Raw genomic sequence first — 15,821 nt, 5'->3', positions numbered from 1 at the left:
ATCCCACATCAATGCCTGAATTTCCTTCATTTCTTTTATTCGTCGTAATTCAGTCCGTATATGATGGGTTTGAGTATCCTCTTCCTCATCCAATGTCCATCTGTTGCATTTATGACAAGTGTTTCATTATTACTTTAACCTTTTAACAATTCTTATGAGTATCATGTGATTATTTGGCAGGAAACCAGACTTCTTTCCACAGAGAGCCCAAATTAAGTAGAATGGAGGATTTGTAGGTAATCAGAGACGTCAAGCTCTGTACACTGCTTGATGTGTTGGGCTGAAGCAAGCAGAACTAACTGCAGACCATACATAATAATGGTACACGTGCGTGTACGTTTGAATTCACATGTGCGAGTGCCCGTGCGCGCATCCAAGTACATCTTGGACGTGTGTCTGTGAAGCCTTTCTCCTACAACCTGACACATCCCTGCTTGAGACACTGAGCGGATAGAAACACAGAGAAACCATTAGAAACAGACCGAGGGAGGGAGGGGAAGAAGAGAGAGAGGGGAGAGTGGAGCAGCCTGCGTACCTACCTCTTCCAGCGCGGACAGGATGTGTTGCTGTACTGGGGTCTGATTCAGACGGGGGGTCTCTTCTTCCTCGTCACGCTGCATCGGCAGGACGAACATGGAATATCTGAGTCAGACACAGCCAGGGTGGAGCCCCACGCCAGGGGGCTGAGCAGAGGGCTTCTCCATCCCGGCGTGCCATGAGCTGGGCTCTCATCAGGGGGGCTTTATGGAGCTCCAGCTGAAGGGGGGTGGTCCCCCAGTGGTCCCCACGAATACTGTCTACAGCACGGTCCAGCAGCAGGACTACTCTGCCAGCGTATGGCTCCGCAGGAAGGAGAAAAAACTCGAACACGTAAGGCTTCACGCCCTTTACTCATTTCACCTGTGAATGCTATAGGACAGCCTGTGGATTTCTTTCCGTCTGGATGTTGTTGCCGTTTTAGGATTGTTTTATCTGGTTATTGCAACACTTGAATATTTGGCTTGGCAGTTGCACTGCTGCTGTTATGTATGTCTTGAGTGCGACATGATCTTTTCTGCTTTAGTAGTGATTGTATATTGTCTGACAAATTATATAGCTTGTCTTTGTTGAGGCACACAGGTTATTGTTAATTGCTCTTCTTTAAAATGTAAAAGTCAGGTTTTCAGGGAACAATTTGATGAACTGCTGCTTCCACTGAATGCTGACTGTCAAGGAGAGGCACACCAAAGTCAGACTGCAATGTATGTTCATTCTCCCTGTGCTCAGTGGAGTGAGCCTGATGTGGCTCTTCGCACCAGTCATTGAAGATCCAGATTACATTTTGCTTCACACAGCCGATATGAAATATGGCAGATTTGTCGGCAGGCTGCCGTAAGTAATGCTTCAATATGCTCTTTTTATTAAACAAAGTAAAAACAAACATTTTCCTTGGCTTGCTAAAATGTCAAAAAGAAGAACGAAAGGGCTTCTTATATATAAAAATAAATATATATGTGCCTGCAGAGGACAGTATTTTGGATGGTGATTCTACTGTCTAGCCTATAGCCAGCAGTCTGAATTGGAAATGAAGTGTTGAATATTTGATGGTTCAAAGGGATTGGGCAGTGTTTAAGTGATGCTTTCCCAGCCCTGCTCTCTGCTCAGACTGTCTGCATATCGAAAGAGGAGGAGAGAAGAGAGTCTGCAGTTCCAGTTCATTAAACCCACCACACTGCACTCCTGGCCTGCTTCACCTGTCACCATGCAGTTAACCAGCTCTCTCAAATCCCCCTCCAAAACCAATTTCATGGTTTTAAGAAGTAATTTCCTTTCTGAATTTCCCTTTGTGCATACAGAGAAGGTTGTTGCAAGAATTTATAAAGACTTCTAATTTGGAACAAAGCAATATGGATTATGTAGCACCTTGCTTAAACTTTAACAGTCATGACAATCACCCAACTTCAATAAATATGAAACTGGATAACTGAGGGTGATGTTGGTTTTGCTCTCACTCTCAAAAACTGTAAACATAGAGAAGCTGAAGAAATTAAATTTCTTCTGATATTATTGTTGTGGCATGAAAGAAGCGGGCGCTATGCTTGCTGTTGCATTAAGGAGCTTATCCTGGACACAGACAAGGCGTGGACAAAAAAATACAAAGAAATAATACAACTCATTACAGATTCTCAATTGAACTGGATTTAATCCTCGCCCAACAAAACAGACGTAAAACTGCAATGTGTAACTTCTGTGTTTTTAGAGACCCCTTTGGCAAGAATATGGTACTTTTTCTAGATTTGAACAGCATTTCCCAGTATCCCCAGCTCTCTTTGGTAGTGAGTGCAGACAGTGATGACAGACCAACATCCACAGTGAGTAGAACAGGATGCAGTTACATTCCATGTTGAACATTAATCAATTCCATATCAGCATTTTATGTCTTCATTAATTGTAATTGATTAATATACAGTGGATATAAAAAGTCTACACACCCTTGTTAAAATGCTAGGTTTTTGTGATGTAAAAGAATGAGACAAAGATAAATCATGTCAGAACTAATTCCACCTTTAATGTTACCTATAATGTGAACAATTCAATTGAAAAACAAACTGAAATATTTACATTGTCAGCCAGGAAGTTGAGTTAACTTAGCTAGTATTCTGCCAGCAGCGCTAACGATGACATTATCATCGTATTATAATGAAGAAATCTTTCAAATAAAAGCGCCAACATTGATATATTGCATAGTGTATAACTCGTTCTAAAGAGAGTAAAGTGTCATTTTTATGTTGTTTTCTAATGAATGCAAAGAGCAATTAATAGAAAAATTATTTAGGTTTAAAATATTTAATGTTAAAGCAATGTAAAACATACAGGCCGTTATGTTAAATATATTGCATTATAACAAAAAAACTTTTTTAGAAATTTTTAAGTGGAACATGGCATTTGAAAATTACTCACTGGTGTATAAAGAATCCATAGAATGTGTCGATTATTGGGGGAAAATAGAGGGTACAGCAACACTTTCTTAACCATCAGTGCTGTCCATGGTCCTGAGTTATGGGCAACAGTTCCAACCATATTAAGGAACTCTTCAAAGTAAAAATGCTAGAAACAATTTTTTTGTTAACAAAGTGTTTGCTACTGGCATACAGTGATCTTTGTTTGGTCCAATCCAACTGCCTATTTGCATAATCATATTGTGATAGGAGGGATCCAACATCAGCTGATGCATAATTGGGTTTCCTGACTTAACTTATACGCTAATTCATTATATAATTTTACCATTTGAAGCCAATGTCATGATGAAATGTACATGCTTTTCAATCCAGTGTGCTATAAAGGCCCCATTTTCAAATTATGAAGTCTCATTGTTTCCATTTTCAGTCATAAATAATGTATTTCACACTCACAAGACATTGGAATGTGGTCAATGGCTGCCCAGGTATAAATTACGTTCCCAGGTATAAATTACACAAGAAAGAAAATAAGTAATTAAATTATACTTTATATTGATTCTGCACAGTGAGTAGATGCCATGTTCAACTTTACATCGCCTAGTTTTTTTTTATTAGGCAGTATAGGTTACAATTCAGTCCGTACACCATGTGTTTAATGTCTGCTCCAATATTGTTTTATATTCTTTTAATGTATATTTATAAAATGTATACATCTATATATTTGTTTCTAATCATTATTCAATACTTTTGCTTAAAGGAAAACATAACTGGCAATATAGGTTACAATCCAGTTTGTACACGGTATGTTTAATGTCTGTTCCAATATTGTTTTTAATTCTTTTAATGTATAATTATAAAATATATACATGTATATATTTGTTGCTAATTATTATTCAATGTTTTTGATTAAAGAAAAACAAAGTTTCAACAAAGTTTGCTAAGGTTAAGGTTAGGTATAGAATAAGGTTTAGGGTAAAGGTTAAGGTATATGATAAAGGTTAGGGTTAGGATATAGATAAGGGTTTGCGTTAGTAGATAGTTAAAATATTACAGAGAGTCAGTAGATAATCTGTAGAGCATCTACAGGCACACTTTTGGGACTCTCAAAATAAAAGTTTCCCAATTCACAAATCTTTATAAGGAATTAAACACATTTCCATGCATTTCAATAATAGCTTTTATTTTGGGAAGCATTTTTTAGTTATTGTTGATAGCAGAACGCTAGGCTAAATACGCAGACCCTTACTAGCCAGTGTTTGTGGCTTAGTGGCCACTATAGCCATATATATACAGCAGAGGGTGCTATCATCAAGCCTAAAGGTCAACACAGTGGACTCACTAAGTAAGGCAGTTTAATGAAGTGTTAACACAGACCTTTACATCCTACTCAGTACACCACATCATTTCAACCTAGATATCAGGGATGACCAATGAGATTCCAACCTTTATTCTAAAAAAGACAGAGAGACGTTTGTTGAATTTCAAACCATCTAAAAGCACAGTTAAATACACCTGTCTATGTGAGGTCACAATATAGAACAACTGTAAATCTGTCTCGAACAGGCCGTCCTTAGAGAATCAGAGTATTTTGCAAAGCACAATGGGCAGAAATTGATGTGTTCTGAAGTGCAAGACAGAGACTTATTCAAATAGACCCATTGCTGTAACTGCTGATAAATTGCTGTAAACAAGATATTTAACAAAGAGGATGAATAATTATGCAATCAATTATTTTCTGATATGTAATTGGAGTTAATTTAGAACAATAACATTTTCACAATAAAATGTGCAAAAGTCCAACACTTTTATCAACATCAACACTGGGTGACTGAACAATTTCACAACATAATAAGAACTTTTTTTTTTTTAGTACACATAAATACCTTCAAACTTTTCGATAACCTTTCACCACACAGTATGACAAAGACTTCAAACATGCAACCACCACAGGAAGTACTTTCCTTGACATGCCTGTCAGTGCTGAAGATTAGATTGAAGTCAAACAATCTCAAAACAACAACAAAACAACAACAAAACAACAACAAAACAACAACTGAAGATGCCCAGAGTACTGCCTTTGCAAAGCATCACCAAAGAAAAAGCACAGTGTCTGGGTTAAGGTAGAATAGCATAGATTGGATTCCATCTGCAATGTAAGGATTATGATCTAGAATTCCTGGTTAGGACCAGAACTGTATCGGATGCCCTTTGGAGGACACATACACTGTGCAGGGCCGGCTCCAGGCATAAGCAACATAAGCAGTTGCTTAGGGCCCCCTGCCCACCAATGGCTAGAGCTGGCACTGACTATATGGCTAAAAGTATGTGGACAGCCCTACCAATTATTGAGTTCAGGTGTTTTAGCCACATCTATTGCTTACAGGTGAATAAAATCCAGCACATAGTCTTGAAATCTTCATAGACAAACATTGGCAGTACAAAGGGTCGTACTGAAGAGCTCAGGGACTTTAAACGTGGCACTTTCATGGGGTCATACCTTTCCCAGAAGTCAGTTTGTGAAATTATAGACCTTCTAGATCTGCCTCGGTCAACTGTAAGTGCTAAAATTGTGAATTGGAAGCATCTTAGGGCAACAACACCCCAGCCATGAAGTGGTAGACCACGCAAACTTACAGAGAGTGCTGTAGCGCATAGCATGTAGATATCACTTATCATCTGTTGCATCACATACCACAGAGTTCCAAACAGTCTCTGGAAGCAACACCAGCACAAAAAGAACGTTACCTACCTGAATGTATAGTGCCTACTGTAAAGTTTGGTGGAGGTGGGATAATGGTCTGGGGCTGTGTTTCAGAGTTTGGGCTAGGGCCCTTAGTTCCGGTGATGAGTCATCTTAATGCTACAGAATACATAGACATTTTAGACAATTGGGTGATTACAACTTTTGCAGCAACAGTTTGGGGAAGGTGCTTTCCTGGTCCAGCATGACTGTGCCACTGTGCACAAACTTTGGTCCATAAAAACATGGTTCGACAAGGGTTGGTGTGGAGTAACTCAAGAGGACAGAGCCCTAACCTTAACCCCATTGAACACATTTGGGATTAATTGGAATGGTGATTGCGAGCCAGGCCTTCTTGTCCAACATCAATGCCTGAACTCACAAATGCACTTTTGGCTGAATGGGCACAAATTCCCACAGAGACACCCCAAAATCTTATGGAAAGCCTTTAACAGCGAGGGGCGGGGGGCAACTCCATATTATTGCCCATGATTTTGGAATGGGATGTCCAACAAGCTCATACATTGTATCTAGACGTTGACTGTCCCATGTTTGTGGGGAGTTGCTGCAATGAGGCAGGGCCTTAATTACCAATTGGGTACAATGAAATTGGGATGAAAGTAAATAAAATAAATATGATTTAACCTATTTTCAGTCTTTGCTAGGTTGTTCAAAATCCAAATATAATTAGTTTTCTTCGGGAAGTTTAATACTTACTCTCTAAGTGAAACATCATAGTTATGCCACACTGAGCACAACTGCAAATTCTAACTTAGGGAAAAATGGAAATGAGTACACATGTAAAAATAATGAAGTTGCAGATTAAACATTTTTGAATTATATAACTGTATTTGTTGTTCCCTATCTGCAGAAACACATTGTTCTATAGAGTGGATGAAGGCAGGGAGATACACAAACAAACACATATACGTCGTATACACACAGACATAGGAAATAAGAAGAAATCCTGTCTCATTATCTTGATGCAGATTCATGCATGGCTCTCCCACTACCATAACAACATTTGTTTTGGACAACTATACAGTGGGGAGAACAAGTATTTGATATACTGCCGATTTTGCAGGTTTTCCTACTAACAAAGCATGTAGAAGTCTGTAATTTCTATCATAGGTACACTTCAACTGTGAGAGACGGAATCTAAAACAAAATTCAGAAAATCACATTGTATGATTTTTAAATAATTAATTCGCATTTTTTTGCATGACATAAGAATTTGATCACCTACCAACCAGTAAGAATTCCGGCTCTCTCAGACCTGTTAGTTTTAGAAGCCCTCCTGTTCTCCAGTCACCTGTATTAACTGCACCTGTTTGAACTCGGTACCTGTATAAAAGACACCTGTCCACACACTCAATCAAACAGACTCCAACCTCTCCACAATGGCCAAGACCAGAGAGCTGTGTAAGGACATCAGGGATAAAATTGTAGACCTGCACAAGGCTGGGATGGGCTACAGGACAATAGGCAAGCAGCTTGGTGAGAAGGCAAAAACTGTTCGCGCAATTATTAGAAAATGTAAGAAGTTCAAGATGACGGTCAATCTCCCTCGGTCTGGGGCTTCATGCAATATCTCACCTCGTGGGGCATCAATCATCATGAGGAAGGTGAGGGATCAGCCCATAACTACACAACAGGACCTGGTCATTGACCTGAAGAGAGCTGGGACCACAGTCTCAAAAAAAAACATTGGTAACACATTACACCGTCATGGATTAAAATCCTGCAGTGCATGCAAGGTCCCCCTGCTCAAGCCAGCGCATGTCCAGGCCCGTCTGAATTTGGCCAATGACCATCTGGATGATCCAGAGGAGGAATGGGAGAAGGTCATGTGGTCTGATGAGACAAAAATAGTGCTTTTTGGTCTAAACTCCACTCACCGTGTTTGGAGGAAGAAGAAGGATGAGTACAACCCCAAGAACACCATCCCAACCGTGAAGCATGGAGGTGGAAACATCATTCTTTGGGGATACTTTTCTGCAAAGGGGACAGGACCACTGCACCGTATTGATGGGAGGATGGATGGGGCCATGTATCGCGATATCTTGGCCAACAACCTCCTTCCCTCAGAAAGAGCATTGAAGATGGGTCGTGGCTGGGTCTTCCAGCATGACAACGACCCAAAACAGTGGCTTAGCCAGTCTCCAGACCTGAACACAATAGAAAATCTTTGGAGTGAGCTGAAAGTCCGTATTGCCCAGAGATAGCCCTGAAACCTAAAGGATCTGGAGAAGGTCTGTATGGAGGAGTGGGCCAAAATCCCTGCTGCAGTGTGTGCAAACCTGGTCAAGAACTACAGGAAACGTATGATCTCTGTAATTGCAAACATAGGTTTCTGTACCAAATATTAAGTTCTGCTTTTCTGATGTATAAAATACTTATGTCATGCAATAAAATGTTAATTAATTACTTAAAAATCATACAATGTGATTTTCTGGAATTTTCTGTCACGCACAATTGAAGTGTACCTATGATAAAAAATTACAGACTTCTACATGCTTTGTAAGTGGGAAAACCTGCAGAATCGGCAGTGTATCAAATACTTGTCCTCCACACTGTTTGTGTCACCAGTAACAATAACAGAATGCGCAGGTCATTAAAAGACATATACTGATGGTTAAAACCCAATCCTTATGAAGTAGGCTAGGCCTTTCATTACTATGTATGTGTGTTTGCATACTTGTTCTAGAGCACCAAGATGACAAAGCACTAATTATTATCATTCATTACACATACTTCCATCCACCTTTGCTTCAAATGTACTACGCCTCAGAACTCATTTCAAATCAATTTTATTGGCGTTTCTGTACATGTTTTATATCCACCCTGTTTATATAACATCCTTAATCACTGTATTAGAGCTTTTGAGTCATGATATATAGAAAACATATAGACCTACATGTTTGTGTGTGAGTGTGTGTGTGTGTTTATTAGACAGAGCAACTGTGTTATGTCAATTCACTGCCAACTCAGGGCAGGTCAACAAACTGCTGGTCGATTCTCTGTTATATCCCCCTAGTGGGATCAATGGAGCAGGCCTCCATAAAAATCTTTTTCATCCCTCACTGTGTAGGACCTAGCTTAGTCTACTGTAAAGTGACACAATCAGGAATTTTCTTTTGCTTAGATGTATTCATTTATTCTGATGCATTCTGATGCATACTTGGGGAGGAACATGGAGAAAGATGGAAAAGAGAGTTTGTGTTTGAAAGTGCCAGTTGTATTCTAATCCACACTGCAGCGATGCATGTGTACCAGAGATAGCGGGCTAGGCCACTGGTCAACTCTACAGAAGGCTGCAGTGGGTACATACTGTATTTTAGTTTAGTAAGACATCACTATTGTCATGGAAACAGATAAGGTAACAACATTATCAAAATCTTTTGAACAGTGTTTTTGGATTTACTCAGTAGGAATAGTCAACTCTCCTGATACCAAATTGCAGTATACAGTTGTGCTTATAATTTTGCACACCCTGGCAGAAATTGTGAAATTCTAGAATGGATTTTGAAAATATGACTGATCGTGCTAAAAATACAAGGAGTCTTTTATTTAAGGATAGTGATTATATGAAGCTGTTTATTATCACATAGTTGTTTGGCTCATATTTAAATTATAATGATAACAGAAATCACCCAAATGGCCCTGATCAAAAGTTTACATACCCTTTGGTCAGTATATAAACTTACCAAAGATACACAAGGTGACACACACAGGTGAAAATTAAAGGGGAATTTCCCACACCTGTGGGTTTTTTTATTCAATTAGTGTCTGTGTATAGTCAATGAGTTTGTTAGCTCTCATGTGAATGCACTAAGAAGGCAAGATACTGAGCCATGGGGTGCAGGAAATAACTGTCAAAAGACCTGCGTAACAAGGTAATGGAACTTATAAAGATGGAAAAGGATATAAAAAGATATCCAAATCCTTGCAAATGCCAGTCAGTACTGTTCAATCACTTATTAAGAAGTGGAATATTCAGGGATCTCTTGATACCAAGCCAAGGTCAGGTAGACTGAGAAAGATTTCAGCCAAAACTACCTTGAAGGGTGTGTCTACCTAGCAAAGATCAGGTTTCCAAGACAGTAACCCCAATGCCAAATGGCCATCGTAAACATTCCTTTGGTCATTAGAGCACAACCTACAGAGAGATAATCTAAACAGAGATGTTTCTGTTGTTCTCATTATCTAGGCACGTTCACTTCCCATGAAACGTACATTCATATTGTAATTGTTAATGCTCAGATTCTACAATACCATCCCCACTGTGAAGCATTGTGGTGGCTCAGTGATGTTTTGGGTGTGTTTGAGTTCTAAAGGCATGGGGAATGTTGTGAAAATTGATGGCAAGATGAATGCAGGCAATTTGCATTCTTCTGCACGAAAGCTGCGCATGGGACACTCTTGGACCTTCCAGCATGAAAATGACCCTAAGCACAAGACCAAGTTGACCCTAATATCATTGAGCCACTCTGGAGAGATCTCAAACGTGCGGTTCAAACAAGACCACCAAAGAGTTTGCATGACCTGGAGGCATTTTGCCAAGACGAATGGCAATTCGTATATACCACCTGCAAGAATTCGGGGCCTATTACAAAAGACTGCACGCTGTCATTGATGTTAAAGGGGGCAATACACAGTATTAAGAACTAAGGGTATGCAGACATTTGAACACTTATTTCTTTGTCGCCATGTTTTATGATACTGACATTCTGTTATGACCTACAGTTGAATGTGAATCCCATAAGAAATAAAAGACGTGTTTTGCATGCGCACTCATGTCTTCATTACAAATGGTACATACATTATCAATTCTCCAAGGGTATGCAAGCTTTTGAGCACAACTGTATGTCAGGTTGATACAGCAGTGGGTTGTACTGTATATTGTTCACATGCATCACAATCCAATTACATTTCATTTCATCTCATCTCAACCCTAAGGGCTGACCCTGAAAACAATGACAGGGGCACAGACCTTCATAATGGTTAAGCCCTCAATACCTGATCCACCACTAGATATTCCCATCCCAGGCACAGATAGGTATTTGACTCTGTACACTTTGTCAGCCACATTAGCCTAATTTCCAAAAGTCAAATCCCTCTGCGCATTAAGTGTTTTGAACTCTTTTGCGTAACAGATGGCAGTGGAAATTATTTGTATTGACCATATGTGAGATCAATAGAGATAAATGCATCTCTGTAATCCACCACACATTTCCCATTTTTTATTAAATATTATAGCAATCAAAAAAAAATAATTTGTGTGCTACAGTTTTCAGTCTTGCTGAAGCAAGTGTTATCATAATCTGCATTGTCGATGTGAGCAGAATATTGTTCTCAACATCATCCAGGCCATTTCCAAATGGATGGACAAAAGTTGATGTTATTTTTTTGTTTAGCCGATGTCAATCTTGTTGGGTCGTTGGGTTTGTGTGCTGCTTTGAGTGTTGAAAGTGCACCTTGAAGGATGTCACTTGTAAAGCAATTTAACGATAAGGTATATCTTTAAAGACTGTCTGCTGGGTAATGACACCGTAAATCCTGCATTATCGCCACTTAGCCACTGGACCACTGCTACATTATTAATTTCCTTTTCACTCATGTATTTCTCTGATTCATTTAAGATCCTAAGAAGGAACAAATAGAGACACTGAGGGATGGGGAATAGCCAACTGGCTATATGAAGGATTCTTTGGGGTTGTCAATTTGTAGTGTCACAGAGTGCCACTAATTCAATTCAAATCTAATAGAATTGTACAAAATATAGCGCAAATGCAATACCTATCAATTCTAATAAATAAAGTTCATATGCAGGCTTTTTTGATTTTATAAATACTTCTCTCAACTGAATTGTCTCTCTCCCTAGTCCAATTTCATTTCATCCAATTGTGTCTATGATCCTGTCACGTCACAACCACAGGTTCAGGAGATTTGATGATAGAAATAAGCCTGTCTTGTGGTCATCTGCGCCAAGCAATTGTTTCATACCACACTGCTCATTCAACCAAGAAATTAAGAGAAACATCTATTTTTTGAATGGTTAATGAAATAATCCCCATCTTTTACACTTGTTGATGGATTTGACATTTCCCAAAAGTATATTATTGTTAATCACCACTCCAGATTGTATTATCTTGAAATCATTATTGAAAGTATACTTTTTATGGTCAGCACTACATTTTGATTGGGAGTTTACAACTGTACTTTAATAGGTCCAGTTTTTCAATGAGTGGAACTCTTGATGATGCAGGAGTCTGCTCTGCTTTCTCTCTGTCATCCGCGGGGGATTTGCTTGCCAGACATCCTCCCACTACCCCTCTCAGTTTAGGTCTCACCTCCACTCTTATTCCCTATAAAATGAGTTATGCTTTGCCTGGCCTAGGCTCTGTGAGTTGTCTCTTGTTCCCCATCGTTGTGGCAGGTATGTGGGTGCTTCATTATCCAAAACATCAGTAGTAGGCTACACTGTCCAGCACATAGCAAAACAGATTCACTCCGTAGTTCAAAAAGCACAGATAAAATAGAGATGAATGAAATGCACAGGCAGCAGTAGTAAATGCATTTCAGGGCAGTAAGGTAGAATAGCAAATATGGATCTGATTGAACAGAAGCGAGGTAGCAGATCAGCAGATCAGTTAGCTAAATATAAAAGGCAGAATGAAGAGACAGATAGGATCTGCTAATTTGGGTAAGAGAAGACATTTTGAGCACAAAACTTTATAGCCACCCAGTGTGGCTAGACTTTGATTAGACACCTATGGATTTGACTGGATATTAAGATAATGCCTTCTGATTTCAGGTTTTATGTACACTGTGTACAGTCGAGGGTGTCTGTGTTGTGGGAGTGTGTGCTTAGACTGCCCTCTACAGGTGGTTGTGTATTAATACAATATTGCAGGAAATATTGACGCTCCGAAGGGAGTTCATCAGTCTTTAAAGCATTTGATGTTGATGAAGGGTCTTTTTAAAGCATGAGGGATGGGGATTTATTTGTTGTGGAGATACCAATGAGTCATCCTAGAAGTACATGTGTGTATGCACACTTTGTAACTTAGTGGCCTACTGATTAAAGTAAAAAACATGATTTTACTGTTTTACCATAGTGTTTTTAATACTATATTGTTAGGTATAACTGGAATTGTGAACAATTAGACAATGTCCTTTTTGTCTAAAACATTTAGATGGGATTGTACTTTTAGCCAACTGATTGGTGTCACATGGATGATTTGATTATAAATCCATGATCGTTTACTAACGCCCACACAATCAAACTAAACAATTCATAGGCTGAAAGAGGATGAAGGAAACGCATCCTAAAATATATTTAGAAGTTGCATTAAAAAAACAAAAAACACTGTGATTTATTAGTCACTAAGGGATGACATGAAAATCTAATTATAAAGACTGTATTTTTCATTCTGTGCACAGTATTGGAGGCTTGTGTTGCAAATCAGTTTACTTCTTCTGTTTTCTCTCTTTTCTTTCTCTCTTATTTAATAATCTTGTTCTCTCTGCCTCTCTCTACCCCTCTCTTTCTATTTTGTACTGTCTTTTTCTGTCTTTCTCTCCCCGATCTTTCACTTTCTCAACACTTTTTTCCTGTGGAAAGAGGTGCTGTCTCTCCTGACAAAAATAGAATAAAAAATCTCTGTCGCTATCACAAAGTGAGACCTACAGTCTATCTAATTACAATTTTGACGTCTAAACCAGTCACTTGATTTTAGTAGATGATTAAACGTTATTTCTGTAAAACATTCATTGGTTCAGTATATTGCTATATTATATTGAATATATTGGATTTCTTTGTCGATATCTATGTCTAGTTATATCTGAGAACTGAGGATCTACAAGAGTTGAGATTTTTTCTGACTGCCTGAATATACTGATCTGCCCCTGGCTGAGGCTCTCATTTAATGTGGCTTGAAAACGGGTATGGGAGGAGGGCTAGAGAGGCTTTGTATTGGATGGAATACAAGAAGGGGATGGATCAGGAAAGGTGGGGTGGGTTGAGGAGTGGGGTGAGGAGAACAGATCATCTATCTTTTCCAATCTGTCCCTCTTTCTGTGTTTCCATCTAAAGGGTGGAGAAGTGTGAGCGAACGATAAAAAATGTGAAAACGGAGAGAGAGATTGATAGCATGTCAGGAATCAGTAGCTTCCTGTTTCTACACTCATTATACCTTTCCTTTGGACGCTGTCCAGCGAACAGGAGTGGCAGCGTGTGAGGGTATGGTTTCCCCTCCCCTGTGGGAAACAGAGAGCGCGGCTCCTGCCCAGGAAACACACACACCCAAAGCGCACACACCCTCACATGTGTGCTGCGTAGAGGACTGAAGGACTGAAGGAGATGCACCATGAAGGTGAGCTCTACTCACTCACAGAGTGCCAAATACTTTGAAGAGGAAGTCAACATTTTACTGTACGTCAGCAGATACTGTCTTGTTAACCTGGGCACTGTGCCAGCAGCCTTGTCATCTTTTATCTCACATTCGTGTGTCAGCTTACAATGGACAGTGTGGCTTTGTTGTAGCTGTCCACTAGACTTTAAAATGTGTGCGTGCCTTTGCCTGCGCACAGTATATTTCTCAGAGCTTGTAATACTAAGATATACTTAGCTGAGAGTTGATTGATTGTTTCACACCTCAGTGGAATGTGGCCGTATGTTCTGTTTGCCTTTAATTACATCCAGGTGGTTTGCTGGCAGACTGTCAATGCACAATGTCTGTAGTAATTGTGTGAAATAGAGCGAGAGTTATGGTTGGCATTGTTTTGGAGGAATGTGCTGGTGTAGCAGACGGCGATCCCACTCCTCAACCTGCACTGTTCCTATTCGCACGGGCAAGCGGCTAGCTTTCTGTGTCACGACTGGGTAAGATGGATCAGGAGGTTGCGCGGTTTGCGAGGCAGACGTCCTGGGCTTGAGCCTTATCATGAGCGCATTGAGGAGGAAGCAATAACCAACTTGACATCCCCTTCACTGAGTTTTTGTTGTTTGTTTTCCATGGAGTGGGGACTGGGATGAGCTGTATATGCTATATGTTGCTGTGGTAATGGGTTGTTTGTTTGAGGATGAAGTAAAACAATCTGAATCATCTTTATTCCATAAGTGGTAACAGTTTCTGATAAGGGTACATGAACTAGCCTTTACGAATACAGTAGTTAAAGCTGCACTAGGTAGGATTTCTTTCAGGAATAAAACTAAAGTTTGGTCCCCTATAATCATGTTGTGTAAGCTAATGAGGCCGTCTAAGAGTTGTTTGGCAACACAGACAGGTCAGTGCCAGTGGAATGTTCAATATATCATTTTTGGAGCATGCCACTACTTTCCAGCCAATTCTGTTCCAGCAATCCCATTTACAAGATACAAGTTCTACCCCTTGGTGATGGCTCTGATGTTGTCATCCCACCAGAGATTGTGAAATTTGGATGGATCCTAGGAATAGAAATGATTCAGCCGAACTAAAGTCGGGGCCTTCTCCTGAAGTCAACAACCTCCTCCACTTTGTCTGCGTTAAAGTCCAGATTATTTCTCCGCGGCACTAGGCCACACGTCTCCAGCCTCTCCACAGTACATGGACTCATTGTCGTCAGTGATCTTGTTCTGAGGGACCAGAGTCCAGATGGGGAGCATACCCATTTTCACGTGTTGCACAACGTTCGTCGGGAAGAGAGTTCACCTTGTAGTAGTTCTATGATGCTTATTATGAACAAACATCTTTGGGTAGGTTGTGTGTTGGAGGGTGTAGTGGAGGCCTGTATGAAGTTTGTGTTGTGAAGTTGAATATCACTAAATGTAATGATACTATAATGTGAAACACATTTTTGTTTAATTCTAAACATTATTCCTAGATTTTAAAAGGTCATACTGTTGGTAGCTGAATTTTGGAATGCTGTTGTACATATCTGGCTAATGTTTGTGTACATTTTTGTGATGCAGGTCCTTTTGTCACCAGTCATATTGTAGTGGAATTGTTGACAACACTTCTGAGATGCTGTGGATTGTGAAGCGGATGATGTTTAACCAGGAATATAGGTATACATTCCTGAAGAATTTTTAGTTTAGATCCTTTTTGACATCATTATCTTTGGGGGTGTCAGAGCTCACTTAGCAGTTAGGGAAGGTG

General features: G+C 39.7%; 1 protein-coding gene across 4 annotated transcripts in view; it reads left to right on the top strand.

Annotated features, from left to right (window-relative positions):
- The first annotated feature begins 286 nt into the window (after positions 1–286).
- The window catches only part of LOC105010523 (inactive phospholipase D5), a 56,961-nt gene continuing 41,426 nt past the window's right edge, over positions 287–15,821 (top strand). The window contains exons 1-2 of one of the 4 annotated variants that reach the window (XM_020047090.3): positions 791–870; positions 13,900–14,057. In XM_020047090.3, coding sequence (XP_019902649.2) covers positions 14,052–14,057 — 6 coding nt within the window. In that variant the 5' untranslated portion in view covers positions 791–870; positions 13,900–14,051. Of the gene's footprint in view, positions 871–13,789; positions 14,058–15,821 lie in introns of those variants that run through there. The other 3 variants (XM_020047087.3, XM_020047088.3, XM_020047089.3) reach the window with 3 other exon arrangements.

This window comes from Esox lucius, chromosome 6 (assembly GCF_011004845.1).
Source record: "Esox lucius isolate fEsoLuc1 chromosome 6, fEsoLuc1.pri, whole genome shotgun sequence".
In the NCBI taxonomy this organism is placed as follows: domain Eukaryota; kingdom Metazoa; phylum Chordata; class Actinopteri; order Esociformes; family Esocidae; genus Esox; species Esox lucius.
Note: the sequence above shows the minus strand (reverse complement) of the source record. Positions and strands in the feature narration are given on the sequence as shown.